The 14,442-nt window shown below is 37.4% G+C and overlaps 1 protein-coding gene across 16 annotated transcripts in view; it reads left to right on the top strand.

Moving 5' to 3' along the window:
- The window catches only part of Trip12 (thyroid hormone receptor interactor 12), a 119,107-nt gene that overhangs the window by 15,111 nt on the left and 89,554 nt on the right, over nt 1–14,442 (top strand). For all 16 annotated transcript variants that reach the window (XM_052193466.1, XM_052193464.1, XM_052193470.1 and 13 more), the window contains one exon: nt 7,880–8,026. In XM_052193466.1, the coding sequence (XP_052049426.1) occupies nt 7,929–8,026 (98 nt within the window). In that variant the 5' untranslated portion in view covers nt 7,880–7,928. The remainder of the gene's footprint in view (nt 1–7,879; nt 8,027–14,442) is intronic.

The following is a 14,442-nucleotide window of genomic DNA, read 5'->3' on the forward strand; positions in this document are numbered from 1 at the left end:
TTACTTCATATAGCTCATTCTAGCTTCAAAATTCCAGATTTTTAGGCATGCACTTTATGTTGTTACAGTTTTGGTTTTGTGTTTTAAGACAGGGTTTCTCTGTTGCCCCAGCTGTTCTGGAACTTGCTCTGTAGACCAGACTCACCTGGTATTCACAGAGATCCACCTGTGTCTGCTTCTCCGAGTGCTGAGATTAAAGATTTGTGCCACCACCCACCCTCTGGGACACAGAGAAGACCAGGGTTTGACTTTTAGAGCCACATTGTGGCTCCAAACTCCAGTTCCATGGGGGTTCAACATCCTTTTCTGTAGTTTCTGAACACTAGGCATGAGCATGGTGCATGTACATACACACAGGCAAAACAATCATACATATAAAATAATGAAATCTTACATTTTAATTTCAGAAAATTTAGTTCATAGATTAAAGTGAAGGTACTGAAGTTTTCTGAAGTTTTCTAAGTAGTCTGGCCCTCACAGACGTGAAGTCCCATAAGCTGCCCTGATGTTAGTACATTATTTTCCAGAGTCCATAGTTTACATTAGGGGTAGTTCTTATTCTGTAGCATTGGGATATATTATACCTTTCACTGCCTTTGCAATTTTAAAAAAGTTGTGAAGTAATCCTTTTTTTGAAAGTAATACTGCCTTACTCTCTAGTATTTGCATATTTTCTATATTCTGTCAGTGTACTTGTTCTTGAGATTTGTCTCAGAACATTTAAAAATCTTATAACTAGACTTTTTTCTTTCTAAAGCATGGCTTTCTTTCTGGTTTATTGACTTTTGGAATTTATTATTTTTAGTAGATGCAAATCTAGTCTACTTCTTTTATTAACTAAAATATCCGGAGTGAAAATATCTATATGTTTCTGTTTGTTTAAATCAGGGTTTTGCTGTGTAACCTAGGGGAGCTTGAAACTTTGTAGCTCTGACAGGCCTCAGACATCTGCTTTTGCTACCAGAGTACTGGGATCCGAGACATGAGTCACTATTCTGGCCAGTGTATACTTTCACTTTTTATAGAAAATTCAAAAAGTGAGTTACCAACTTTTTTCTAAAGATTTATTTTAATTTTATGTGTGTTTGCCTGCATATATGTATGTCTTATCATTTGTATACCTAGTGCCTCAGGAAGCCAGAGGATGACATACCCCTTAGAGTTTATAGTTTACCATGTGAATGCTAGGAAGTGAACCTGGGTCCTCTACAAAAGACAGGGGAGTGCTCTTAAGGGCTGAGCTATCTCTCTAGCCCCTCAATGTATACTTTTATTAACTAACTTTACTATGCTGAGGAAAACATAACTTGTAACCCCCTGGCTTCACTTCATTGTTCTATTGAGATACCAGTTTGTTAGAAAATACAAGCCCCCCCCCTTTAAAAAAAAAAAAAACTACTGTTGAGGTTTTCTAGATAAAACCGTAATTGTATATGATCTTTCATGTATATGAGGCTCAGATATGGCACAAACAGGTCTATAAGCCTCATCAAGGCATTCCTTCACTCCCAGGTATTCCCCGGTTTTTTTTGTCTTTCGTTTTTGGAAGTAGTTATCAGTCATTATTTGGATAAAACTTTCTTAATATTCTTCAAGCACAGGGTTGAGTTTTACATTCAGTGTCCATGTTTGCATTTCCTAAGACCTCATACACAGGTTCTTATTCTCTTACATTATTTTTAAAAGATTGAGTTTATGTATATGCATGGGTATCTGTATTTGTATCACATGCAAGATACCTAAGAAGGTAAGAAGATGGCATCAGATCCTATGAGTCTGGAGTTAAAGATGGTTGTGGGAAACCATGTGAATTCTGGGAATTGAACATGGGTCCTATGGAAGAGCAGCCAATGAGTCTTAATGGCTAAGCCATCTGGCGTTCTCCTCCCCCCCCCCCCAACGAAGCAGGAATTTTTATAAAGTACTTAAATTAAGAACTGAAGTGAATTTTAGAGCTGTATAAACTGAGGTTTAGTTGAATTCTAGAGACTGTAGTCTGATGCCACCTCCTAACTACTTACTGTAGCATATAGTACCTTTAAGGTATGTACTAACAGTGACAGCAACAAGCTGACTTATCTCTAATGTGGTAGCCAACAAGATTAAAAGCCTGTTAGTGTTGGCTCTAAAAGGGCCCATCTACTCCCTTTTGGTCAACTGAACTAAAAGTTGACTATTTTAATTCTTTTGAGACACTAAGAAAATGTTAATATAGCTAGTATTTCTGATGATTATACAAAGGATGTGATCTTTTGTATTAGGGAATTTTTCTGCTCTGTGTTGAAAAATGGTTTGGCCAGTATTTGTTGATGAGAAATTGGGCATCTTACATTTTAATTTTTTTGAGAAAGGAAGTAATATAGCTCAGAGTGGCCTGGGATATGAGATTCTTCTGGATTTGATTTTTTTTTTTTTTTCTTCTTTCCCAGACAGGGTTTCTCTGTATAGTCCTGGCTGTTCTGGAGCTCACTCAGTAGACCAGGCTGGCCTTGAACTCAGAAATCCGCCTGCCTCTGCTTCCCAGAGTGCCCGGATTACAGATGTGTGCCACCACTGCCCGGCGAGATTCTTACTTCTGAATGCTTGCACTGTCCTCATTAATCTTCTGGCTGTCAGAGTTCCATGTTAGAAGAAGGTCGTTGTTAAAGTATCCTTGTTTTCATCCATCCTTGTTTTCAGTTGTTCCCCCCCCCCCCCTTTGATTTTGCCTCTCAAGTGCTGGGATTAATTAAAGGTGTGCTCTACCACTGCCTGGTTTTTTATTTATATATATATATATATATATATATATATATATATGAGATAGCATCTCACTGTTAAGCTTTGTTAGCCTGAAACTTAACTACATTGTATAGCCAATCTGACTTAGTGCTTGGAATTACTGGCCTGAGTCACCATGTCTTACTTCCTCCTAAAATCTTAATCTCATTCACTTTTTTTGACTTATACATGTTCATATGTGCAAATATATGAGCTTGTGTGTGAACACCAGAAGTTGACATTGGGATGCTGCTGCTGCTGCTGCTGCTGCTCCTCCTCCTCCTCCTCCTCTTCAATATTTTTATTTATGTATGAGTTACATCATTGCTGTCTTCAGACACACCAGAAGAGGGCGTTAGGTCCCATTACAGATGGTTGTGAGCCACCATGTTGTTGCTGGGAATTGAACTCAGCATATTTGGAGGAGCAGCCAGTGCTCTTAACCACTGAGCCATCTCTACAGCCCCGGGAATCTTCATTTATGTAGCAGAGTGTCTCTTTGAATCTGGAGCTCACCAATTCAGCTAGTCTGATTGGTCAGGTTCCAGGGATATCGATTTCATATATCTCTGCCCTATCCAACTTTTAAATTCCTTACAGACAAGTACTTTGACGTTGGCTTAGGATACTATAGTTAACAAAACTCAATTTTTCTTTCTTTTTTTGTTTTTGTTTTTGTCTTTGTTTTTTTTTGAGAGATTTTCTATTTTTTAAAAAAAAGATTGATTTATTTTTTTTGTGTATGATTGCTTTACTTGAATGTATGTGAGTGCGCTTCATACATGCCTAGTGCCAATGGAAATCAGAAGAGGTTGCCAAACCCTGTTTGATATCAGTTACAGAGGGCTATTAGCAACCATGTGGGTGCTGGGAGCTGAATCTGGGTCAAATGTCCTTGCCAGATGAAATATTTTACTATCCCATATCTGTCATTTTAAAGGAGAAATTCAGATGGAGATTAGATACCTTGCTTTGGTTATACTGTTTGTTTTTTGACTAGTAGATCTTTATAGAGTTTGAGTCCAGTAGACTGATAAAATAGTCAATATCTTATTAGTAAGGACTCCTTGGTATTTATTTCTTGGCACTTTTCAGTCTTTTAGTCTGAGAGGATGCTTAAAGGTTTTATATTGGCTCTTTTAAGGCAGGTTTATTTCATTCTTTCTTAAGAAAGACTTAATCACAAGGGAGGTAGCTTTTTATTTTATTGTGGAGCTGTCACATTTGTACTGTTTTTATGTGTTACCTTAGTTTTCTTTTTAATAAGACTTTATTTCCTGTTTGTGTGTAGTGTGTCTCAAAAAATAAAAATAAACAAAAACAAACAAAAAACCTAAAAACCAAAATGGAGATGAGGATATGGCTCAGTTGGTAAAGTGCTGGCTTAGTATCAACACAGTATTAACTGTGCCTAGTAGTGTAATTCCAATACTTGGCTGTCTTCTAGCATTTACAGGGTGTGCTTCATATAACAATGATTTGAATGAGATTGTCTCAAAAAGAAAAACACAAGAAAACAGAAGGGGAAGATGTAGGACAAGGAAGATACACACTAAATGTCAATTTTATAATGAAAACCTCCTGTAGACACATTTCCCCCCTCCTTTCTTTTTAATGTTCACTGTAAAAATAATTCAGCTTTCTTTCAGTTTTGAGAGCTGCCTCAAATAGGTCATAATAGTTTCATGAATTAATGTTGTTGAATTGACTTTGGGGGATGCTGTGGGCTACTAAATTGTAGGCTTGTCCTCTAGTCTACCAAATATCATTTCTGTGATTTGAAGTTCTATATATAGATATTAGTAATCTTTTGTTCCTTTTTATGCTTTGGACTTGGCTTGTGTACCAAAGGACCAAAATTCTTTAATACTCCCACACCCCCCAGTCTATAACCTGTCTTAAAGCAAAGCCTGATGGTGCATACCTAGAATCCCATCATGAATCACGTAGATATACTATAAGGCAAGAAGATGGAAAAGTGTGAGGCAAGTTTGGGTTGTATTAGTAGAGTGAGACTTTTCCTTTTGAAGAAAAACAAGACTTTGGAGTAGAAGTTTTCCTTGAAGGAACAGCCTATATTTAAACTTTTGTTTGTTCTTTTGAGGTGTTGGGAATTGAACCTAGTGCCTGTAGTATAAAAGTACATATTCTGTAAGTGCTCTATGACTAAGATACATTCCTAGCCTTCCTGTTAGAAGTTAAACAATTTCTTCAAAAATTTTAAAAGATATTTTAAAATTTCTGTATGTATATGAGTGTTTATATGTACTTTGTGCCCTGAGAGGTCAGACCACAGGTAATCCCTGGGAACCAAATCCAGGTTCTCTTCCAGAGCAGTAAGTTCTCTTACCCATTGAGGCTGCGTGTGGCGCGCATGTGCGTTGTGGTTTGTAGGGATTGGATCTCTCCAACAACTCGGGTTCTCAAGGTGCTTTCCACCCTAGATGAGCTGTCTTTGAGAAGTTGTTTTCCTAAGACAGGGTTTTCTCTGGTATAGCCCTGGCTGTCCTGGAATTCACTCTGTAGACTAGGCTGGTCTCAAATTGAAGAGATCTGCCTTCCTCTGCCTCTGCCTCCAGAGTGCTGGAATTAAAGGTGTGTGTCACTTCTGTCCAGCTGTTTTTTTTTCTTTCTCTTTTTCTTCTTTTAATCTTAAAAATGATAGCATAGTTGGTGTAAATAGGTTAAGACAGAACCTAATCTTCATAAAGTAAATGCTTAGATTTAAGGGGTTGGCTTCAACTCTACTTCAAGTTCTTTACCTTCATCTGAAACAATTAAACATAGAACATCATTCTTCTTGTTGGTGTTGGAATGTTCTGCAGTTGGAACTGTTCTGATAAAACAGCTTGCCCTTTTAACTTAGGAAAATGACTTATTTCCCGCTCCCAGTTTTCTTTCTCAAAATCTGTCAGTAGAAAATAATTTTTAAAATATTTAATCTTTTTTATTTTTTATGTACATTGGTAGAAGGGTGTCAGGTCCCCTAGAACGGTGGTTACAGACAGGTGAGAGCTACCATTTGTTTGGGTGCTGGAAAATTGAACCTGGGTTCAGTGCTTTTAACCCCTGAGCCATCTCTTCAGCCTAGAAAATAATTATTTCATGAATCCTTCGGTTGATTTTTAAAGTGTGCAAAAAAAAAAAAAAAGTATACAAATGAGAGGTTCCTACTGTTTTTGTTTTTGTTTTTTTTTTCTGTAATAAAGGGTATATCTGGAGGTCTTTCTCCAGTGTTTGTAAATATGACTTTTATTTTTTTCCTCTGGCTCCTTTTCCATTTAGTGATTGAATAATACTTTATCTTTTCCTCAAATTTTAAAAAAAGATTTATATGTAAGTACACTGTAGCTATCTTCAGACACACCAGAAGAGGCTGTCAATCTCATTGCAAATGGTTGTAAGCCACCATGTGATTTGCTAGGATTTGAACTCAGGACCTTTGGAAGAGCAGTTAGTGCTCTTAATCACTGAGCCAACTCTCCAGCCCCTTATCTTTTTTTCTAAAACTGATATATTCATGTTGCTATTTTGAATTTCTCTTTTGTACACAGTGTCTTGAATAAGTACCCCAGGCTGGCCTAAACTCACTACTATATAGCTCTGAGACTGGCTTTGAACACAATACTCATTACTACTTTGGTCTTTTGAGTGCTGGGATAAGCTATCATACTCTGGTAGTAATTTGAACTTTTTGATAGTTTGCTTAGAATAAGGATATATGGCTCATTTGTATGGAATTGGGTCAAATTATAACTCAACCACTTTTTTTCCTATCACAGTTCAAAAATAAAAATCTCAAAAATCCACTTAACCAATTGGAAGAAATCTGGCAGTGGTTGGGTGGGATGGCATCAGCCTGTAAAAACTTGGAGATCACTTGTTCCCCTTGTATGATGTACTGAAAGAAATGATTTAAACTTTGTTCAGAGGCTTTAAAAATACTGAATTTTATGAGGAGGTCCATTCTTATAATCATAGTACTATGCAAATGGAAACAGGATCTCAGTTTAAAGGCCAAATTCTCTTGACTATCTAGTCTGATTCAAAAACAGCAAAAAATGAAAAATAGGGTTTATGATTTGAGACAAGTTCTCACTGTGTAGTATTGTCTGACCTGAAACTCAGTGTATAAGTCCTCAAACTCACAGAGATCCTGTTCTCTAATTCTCTGCCTCCCCAGGACTGGAAATTCAGATGTGTGCCACCACACCTGACTCAGATTTATTTAAACAAACTGTTTTTCTTCGATTAAAGTATAGACTTAAAAAAATTGTGTAGGCGTGTCTGTCTGCATGTGGATGTGTGAATGCGAGTGAAGGTACTTTTGGAGGCCAGCAAAACTAGGGTCACTAGACAGTTGTGAACTGACTGACACTTGGTGGGAGTTGAATTCTGGTCCACAGGAAGTGTAGTAACTGGTTTTAACCCATAAACCATGCTTCAGCCCAAACAATGGCTTGTTTTGTGAAACTTTTTGAGAAGCAGCCTTTTTGTATAGCATAACTTTGCAAACTTGATTTCATAGCAAGAAGATCTGGTATAACTCAAGGACATCTGGGACCATTGCTTCATTTACTGTAATGAACTGCTTTCATGTTGTTACTAAGATACTGCCCTTTTAGTTTGTTCCTATTGTAACTAGCAGAATATTAAATTAGGTATGGCATATTTGCTTTTACTAATTTTAAAGTTCATTTATTTGTGTGTGCCCATGTTGGCCCATATGAAGGTCAGAGGGCAACTGACTAGTTATCTTTTTCCATCATGGTGTGTCCCAGGGATCAAACTCAGGCTTGGCAGCAAGTACCTTGGCCTGGTGAGCCATTCTGCTGGCCCAGAAGGTTTTTTTCATTATGTATGCTTGTAAAGGAGGCTAAAAGAGGGCATTGGGTCTACTAAGCTGGAGTTGTAGGTGATTGTGTGTGCCTAATGTGGGTACCAGAAATAAACTCAGGTCCTCTAGATGAACCACTAAGCCATTTCTCTAGCCCCAAATTTTGACACCCACAGTCTAGATACATAGTGTAATAAGCACTACACCTTGCTGTTCCATACTTTTCAATTTTGTCGTGTGTATCTAATAAGACTTTTCCCCCTCCTCTTTTCTTTCTTTCAGTGAATGGTAGTGTCTAGAAAGGGTATGTCCCTTCAAGAGAGAGGTGCCAATGTCCAACCGGCCTAATAACAATCCAGGGGGGTCACTGCGACGTTCACAGAGGAACACTGCCGGGGCCCAACCACAAGACGACTCAATAGGAGGAAGGTATGTACATATATTTCATGGTCATCTGAAAAGGAGTTGGGAATCAAAACAAGACAAAACAAACAAAACTAAATAAAAACATCCTCATTATGAGGACTGAGTACATGGCCATTTCCCTAATTTCTGAGCAAAGTAGCACAAAATTGGAATTTAAAGTGATTCTTAATTTTTTTCTGAAATAATAGACCCCCCACTAAAATCAGTTCCCAGTCATTGACTTGAAGCCCTAATTTAAGGTTTTAGCATATGGTAATGTTTATCCTTTGTATTTGCTTAGCACATTTTGTAACATCTCTTTCAACCATTTGTGGTCCTTAAGTATACCTCGACTTAGTGATTTTTTTGGGAGACCATTTCATTTATTTTAAGCACTTAGATTTTGACACTCAGTGGTGGTGGTGGGAGGACTAGCTAGTCGTACCTGTGGATACCATATGAATAGTCTGAATTATGAGGGTATGAGATGCTTTGTTAGCTCTCTCAGTTTTGGTCTGCTGTTGATCTTTTTAGTTGGAATTGTTTTATATAAGATAGTATGAAGAGTAACAAACAGTCTTTTGAAAGTAAAATTATGGGTTTGAGTTAATCATGGACTGTCACTCTTTTTTTTTTTTAATTTTATTTATTTATTATTTATATTAGTACACCGTTGCTGTCTTCAGACACACCAGAAGGGAGCATCAGTTCCCATTACAGATGGTTGTGTGCCTCCATGTGGTTGCTGGGAATTGAACTCAGGACCTCTGGAAGAGTAGTCACTGCTCTTAACCACTGAGCCATCTCTCCAGCTGTCACTTTTTATAAAGTACTCAGAACTAGTCAAGCATAGTTCTCTAATGTAGTGATACCAGTGATTAGCTTGAAGTGGGTCAGTGAAAAATTCTAGTTATTTTATTTTAGAGTGATTACCTAAATTAACAGTTTGAGGCAGTCATCTATGTTGGTAAATTATTAAAAAGAAATTAGAATGTCAAATGTAAATAATGAATAATAATAAGTTTGAGGCAGTCATCTATCTTGGTAAATTATTAAAAAGAAATTGGAATGTTAAATGTAAATAATGAATAATAATTTGTCATGTTCCCATGTAGTTATGAGTAAGGTCTTTGAACCTCGATAGCTTGTGTGCTTGTATGCTTGCAATACAAGCGTGTGTGCATGGTGGTGGTTTTTTGAGACAGGGTTTTTCTGTGTAGCCCTGACTGTCTTGGAAATTAACTTTGTAGACCAGGCTGGCTTCGAACTCAGAGATCCTCCTGCCTCTACCTCATGAGTGCTAGGACTAAAGGCATGGGCCACTACTACCCAGCTCATTTCATATATTGTTAAAATTGGAAAATATTTAAGCCTTCAGCATCCAACAATACTACAATTTAGGTAGTAACAAAATATCTATGTCCCCATACCCAATTTTCTGATATGGTTAAGTATAAATATGATCAGAACAGGGAATACACAAAAGTAAAAGAAAAATTATTAATTTCAATCTACCTAAAATATTTCTATTGACTTTGGCATATTGCCAAGTCTTAAATTTGTAAGTACAAGTGTTTATATGTTTATGCCAGTTAGGTCTTTTTGAACAAGTGTAGGAACACATTTTTTGGTACATGAACTGTCAACATTTTGAGCCATCCAAGAAAATTGCTACTAAAATCCATAGCAATATTTTGTCCATGTGTTTGGTACATCAGTGTTCTATGAAATTTAAGCAGTAATAGTAACATATTTATAAATGAGTTGGTTTGGACATGGTCTCATTCCTTTATTTTCAGTACTGTGGAGGGGAGGCAGAGAAAACCTCCAAATTTGATCCATTCTTGACCTGCACAGTATTTAGGACCAGCCTGGGTTATGTAGCTAAACCTTGTCCTCCTAAAAGTTAGTAACAGACAGAAGTCATCAATTCTTGTGGTTAGAGTTGTGTTGGTTTAAGCAACTTTATGAAGATGTAATAATTTGAATTCCATCAGATTGTTGAATGGCAAATTTCTAATTTAAATATTAAGAAAATAGTTCATTATTGTGTATGTGCATGATCTATGTGTGTGGGTACACATGCTATATTTTGTGTGTTTGTAGATAAGAGGACAGCTTTGTGAAATCACTTCTTTCCTTCCATCTTTATATTACAGAAAGCAAACTTGGGTTGGCAGACTGTGTATGTCAAGAACTTTGCCTGACACACAATCTCCCAGCGGTACCTTCCTCCCTGTGCTTTTAAGCCAATCCTTTTATTTATTTTATTTAATTATTACTCTTTAGATTTGTTGATTATGTATGTGTCTACATATGAGTTTATGTAGTTGCCTATGGAGTTCAGAAGGAGGGTGTTGGATTTATAGGTGGTTGTAAATTTTGTGATGTGCATGGGTGGAAATAATTGGTTGATCTTTGTTCTGGGAACCCCCCTCAAGAGCAGCAAATGCTTTTTAACTCTCCAGCCCTCAGGTAATGTATTTCGTGCTCCCTTTTGAAGAAAAATAATAAAAAATTTAAATATCAGAAAATAGTGGCAGGAAAGATTCTTGTAGTTTTGCTTTCAATTCTACTGGTAATAGTTACCTTTCTCAGTATTCTGTTTTCTATAAAAAATAATTTATTTTTAATTTATGTGCATTGTTTTGCCTGCATGGAGTTACAGTTGTGGGCTGCTATATGGATTCTGGGAGTCGAACTCAGGAAGAGCAATCCAGTGCTTTTAACTACTGAGCCATTTCTACAGCCCTCACAGCTTTCTTTTAAAAAGTTATAAAAGTTTATTTCTATGGAAGTTTTTGTGCCATGTGGCTGTGCACCACATCTATGCCTGATGTCCATGGAGGCCTGAATAAGGTGTCAGGTACACAGGAACTTACAGATGGTTGTGAGATGTGGGTGCTGGGTGTCATCAAAAGTAGTTCTTCTGGAAGCACAGCTATTTTTTATACCCAAGCCATTTTTCCAACTTATTTTCAACCTTTAGCATGTCTTTTTGTTTCTTTGTTTTTTTGTTTTTTGCATTTTTTTTTTTCGAGGCAGGGTTTCTCTGTGTAGCCTTGGCTGTCCTGGAACTCACTCTGTAGACCAGCCTGGCCTCGAACTCAGAAATCTGGATGCCTCTGCCTCCCAGAGTGCTGGGATTACAGGCGTGCGCCACCACCGCCTGGCCTAGCATGTCTTTTAAGAAGTTTCTTGGAATATTTGTTCCAGAACATACTCAAAGTACTGTGTGAACCGGACAAGGTACATATCTTATAATCCTACCTAATATTTAAGGGTAATCATATTCTGCCACATAACTAGTTCATGACATTTTATTCCCCTTCAGAGAAGTAATAAACAAGAGGTCATATTTATTTATCTAAGTTTAGCATCTTATTTTTTTTTCTCTCTCTCTCTCTTTTTTTTTTTTACATTTTTATGGGTTATTTTATTTACATTTCAAATGTTAGCCCCCCTACCCAGTCTCTCCCCCTACCTTCCCACCCAAGCTTCTATGAGGGTGCTCCTCCACCCATTCCTGCCTCACTGTTCTAACATACCCCTACGCTGGGTCATCGAGGCTCCACAAGACCAAGGAGCTCCCCTCCCACTGATGCCGGATAAGGCAGTGTTCTGCAGTGTTCTCCACAGCTGGAGCCATGGGCCCCCTCCATGTATATTCTTTGGTTGGTTTAGTCTCTGGGAACGCTGGGGAGTCTGGTTGGTTGATATTGTTTTTCCTATGGGGTTGCAAACCCCTTCAGCTCTTCAGTTCTTCCCCTAACTCCTCCATTGGCATCTCTGTGCTCTTCTTTGAAACATATCTTGTTGAACTATGCAGTATAATAATGACTTAGTAGTATTGAACATATGATTTATTTTCTAGTTTTTAGTATGTAGAAATACATAAACAGCTTTGTCAAAAAATTTTATTTAATGGAAATACTTTGTTGTGGCCACCTTGCCCAATCTGAGTCTTAGCTGGGAAGAAATTTGAGTGTGTTCTCATCAAAACCCAGACTGTGTTATCCTAACAGAATTATCTAGTCTTGAGACTATTTCTCTAGTGGTTTTTTTGAGGGGGAAGATTGAGCTTAATTGGGATAGAGCAATTACAGTTGTTGCTTGAAGATTATTTTGTGTGTGTGTATGTACATGCACTTCTGGAGAGTAGAGGCGGGTTGGGTCTCTGAGAGCTGGGGATTTACAGGTGGCTGTGAACTACTGAAAGTGTTGTGCTTATGTTTTGTGATGTGCTCCTTTACTTTTTGGTCTTTTTGTTTCCTTTTATTGTTTGTATTGTTTTTTATTGTTTTGTTTTTTTTTTGTGTGTGTTTTATTTGCTTTTTTGAGACAGGGTTTATTTGTGTAGCCTTGACTGTCCTGGAACTTACTCTGTATGGGACAGGCTGTTACACAGATTCTTCTGCTTCTGCTTCCCAGTACTGGGATTGTGAAGTGCTGTTAACCTTTAGGTCATCTCTCCAGCCTAGGAATAGTGGATTTGTAAAAGTGTATTGTTAGGGATCTAATGAGTGAAATTATAATAAAGGAGTTGTTACAATACCACTGTAGTGGTATGTTTTATATTTAAAACTTTTTTTTCTCAGTTGAGACTCACGGAAACTTTGGACAGATGTGAAATCCTTGTGTGTAGTAAATATATAAGGTAGCTTAATTTGATATAGCCAGTTTCTGGTAGGTTTGATTTTTAGACTGCCTCATTTTTACAGTCAGTTGAATCATGCCAGCCTGGTTTAACTGCAGAACCCTCTTGATCTCAATGATGAAAGGAGGATATATTGAGCACTTACAATCAAAGGATATTCTCATTCAGCTTATTTAACTAGTAGGTTTTTCTCTTTTTCTTTTCTTTTTTTTTTTTTTTTTTTTTTAAGATTTATTTATTATATGTGAGTACAGTGTAGCTGTCTTCAGACACACCAGAAGAGGGCATCAGATCCCATTACAGATGATTGTGAGCCACCATGTGGTTGCTGGGATTTGAACTCAGGACCTTCAGAAGAGCAGTCGGTGCTCTTAACCACTGAGCCATCTCTCCAGCCCCCCCAGATTTTTCTACACAGGGTTTTTCTCTGTGTAACTCTGGCTCTTCAGAACTCTGACCGGTTCTCCCAGAACTTTCACCTGCCTCTTGTCTCCCCAGTGCTTGGATTAAAGGATTACCAGCATTACCTCCTACAGTATACTGCTATTTACTAGAATTTTCATATTGTTTCACTTTGCTGTTTTCTTTCATATAGGATTAAGCTGTCACTTTTGTGTAATTGCCTTCCAGTTAACCTGCCCTCCTCCCAAATTAAGAATACCTCTCAAGCTGTTTGTTTTGTTTTGTTTTTGTTTTGTTTTTGTTTTTTGGTTTTTTGGTTTTTTGTTTGTTTGTTTGTTTGTTTGTTTGTTTGTTTTTGGTTTTTTTGGTTTTTTTGGATTTGGTTTTTTTCAGAAAGGATTTCTCTTTATAGTCCTGGCTGTCTTGGAACTCACTCTGTAGACCAGGCTAGCTTCGAACTCAGAAATCCGCCTGCCTCTGCCCCCCAGAGTGCTGGGATTACAGGCGTGCTCCACCACCGCCAGGCATAGTTATTTCTTCATTATTTGTTTTTTTCACTTCATCAACAAGGCTTCTATTTAATTCAGGCAGTCTCCATTTTGAATCCCCTTGCCTTAGTTTCCTGAATCTTCGGCTTATAGGCTCTGGTTAGTAACTAAATTTAACCTTTTTTATTTTAAGGTTCATTTTTTATTGTGTGTGTGTGTGTGTGTGTGTGTGTGTGTGTGTATGTCTTCTAGCATGTATGTATGTATGCATGCATGCCTCTCGGAGACCAGAAGAGGATGAGAGGAACCCCTGGAACTAGAATTACAGTTGGCTATGGTCTTCCATGTAGGTGCTTAAGAAATGAATCCTGATCTTCATCAAGAACTAGCAAATGCTCTTAACCAAGCCGTCACTTCAGACTCCAGATCCCTATACCTTTTTGAAAGAATAATTTGCATTCATTCCTGAGAAAAGTGTCTTCTGCCTGTTTCCTTTATTCTACATCTTTCATTGCTGTCTGTAATGAACTACACATCTTATTCCTATTATTTTTCTTTTTCTCTTTTCTCTGAGTTTTTGGATGCTAGCTGATCTGTTCCTCTTTTTTCTGTTCTCTTTTTCTTCCTTAGGAAAAAAACTTCCTTCCACTGCTTCTCTGTTGGCTTGCTCTCAGGGATACTTCTAGCATTTTCCACTTCTAGCACAGGTATTTGTAGGCTATCCCTTCCCTCTTGGCCATACAGTATCATTTAAATTGTACAGTGTGCTTTCACCTGTTTTTCTCAGTGGGCAAATGGTGGGATTTAATGAACTTTTATAGCAACTTTGCTTAAGATTGTGTCAGTGCTCATCTTTTTTTTTATTTTTTTTTTATTTTTTTACTGTAAAAGTA

The sequence above is a fragment of the Apodemus sylvaticus genome, chromosome 9 (genome assembly GCF_947179515.1).
Source record: "Apodemus sylvaticus chromosome 9, mApoSyl1.1, whole genome shotgun sequence".
NCBI classification, from domain to species: domain Eukaryota; kingdom Metazoa; phylum Chordata; class Mammalia; order Rodentia; family Muridae; genus Apodemus; species Apodemus sylvaticus.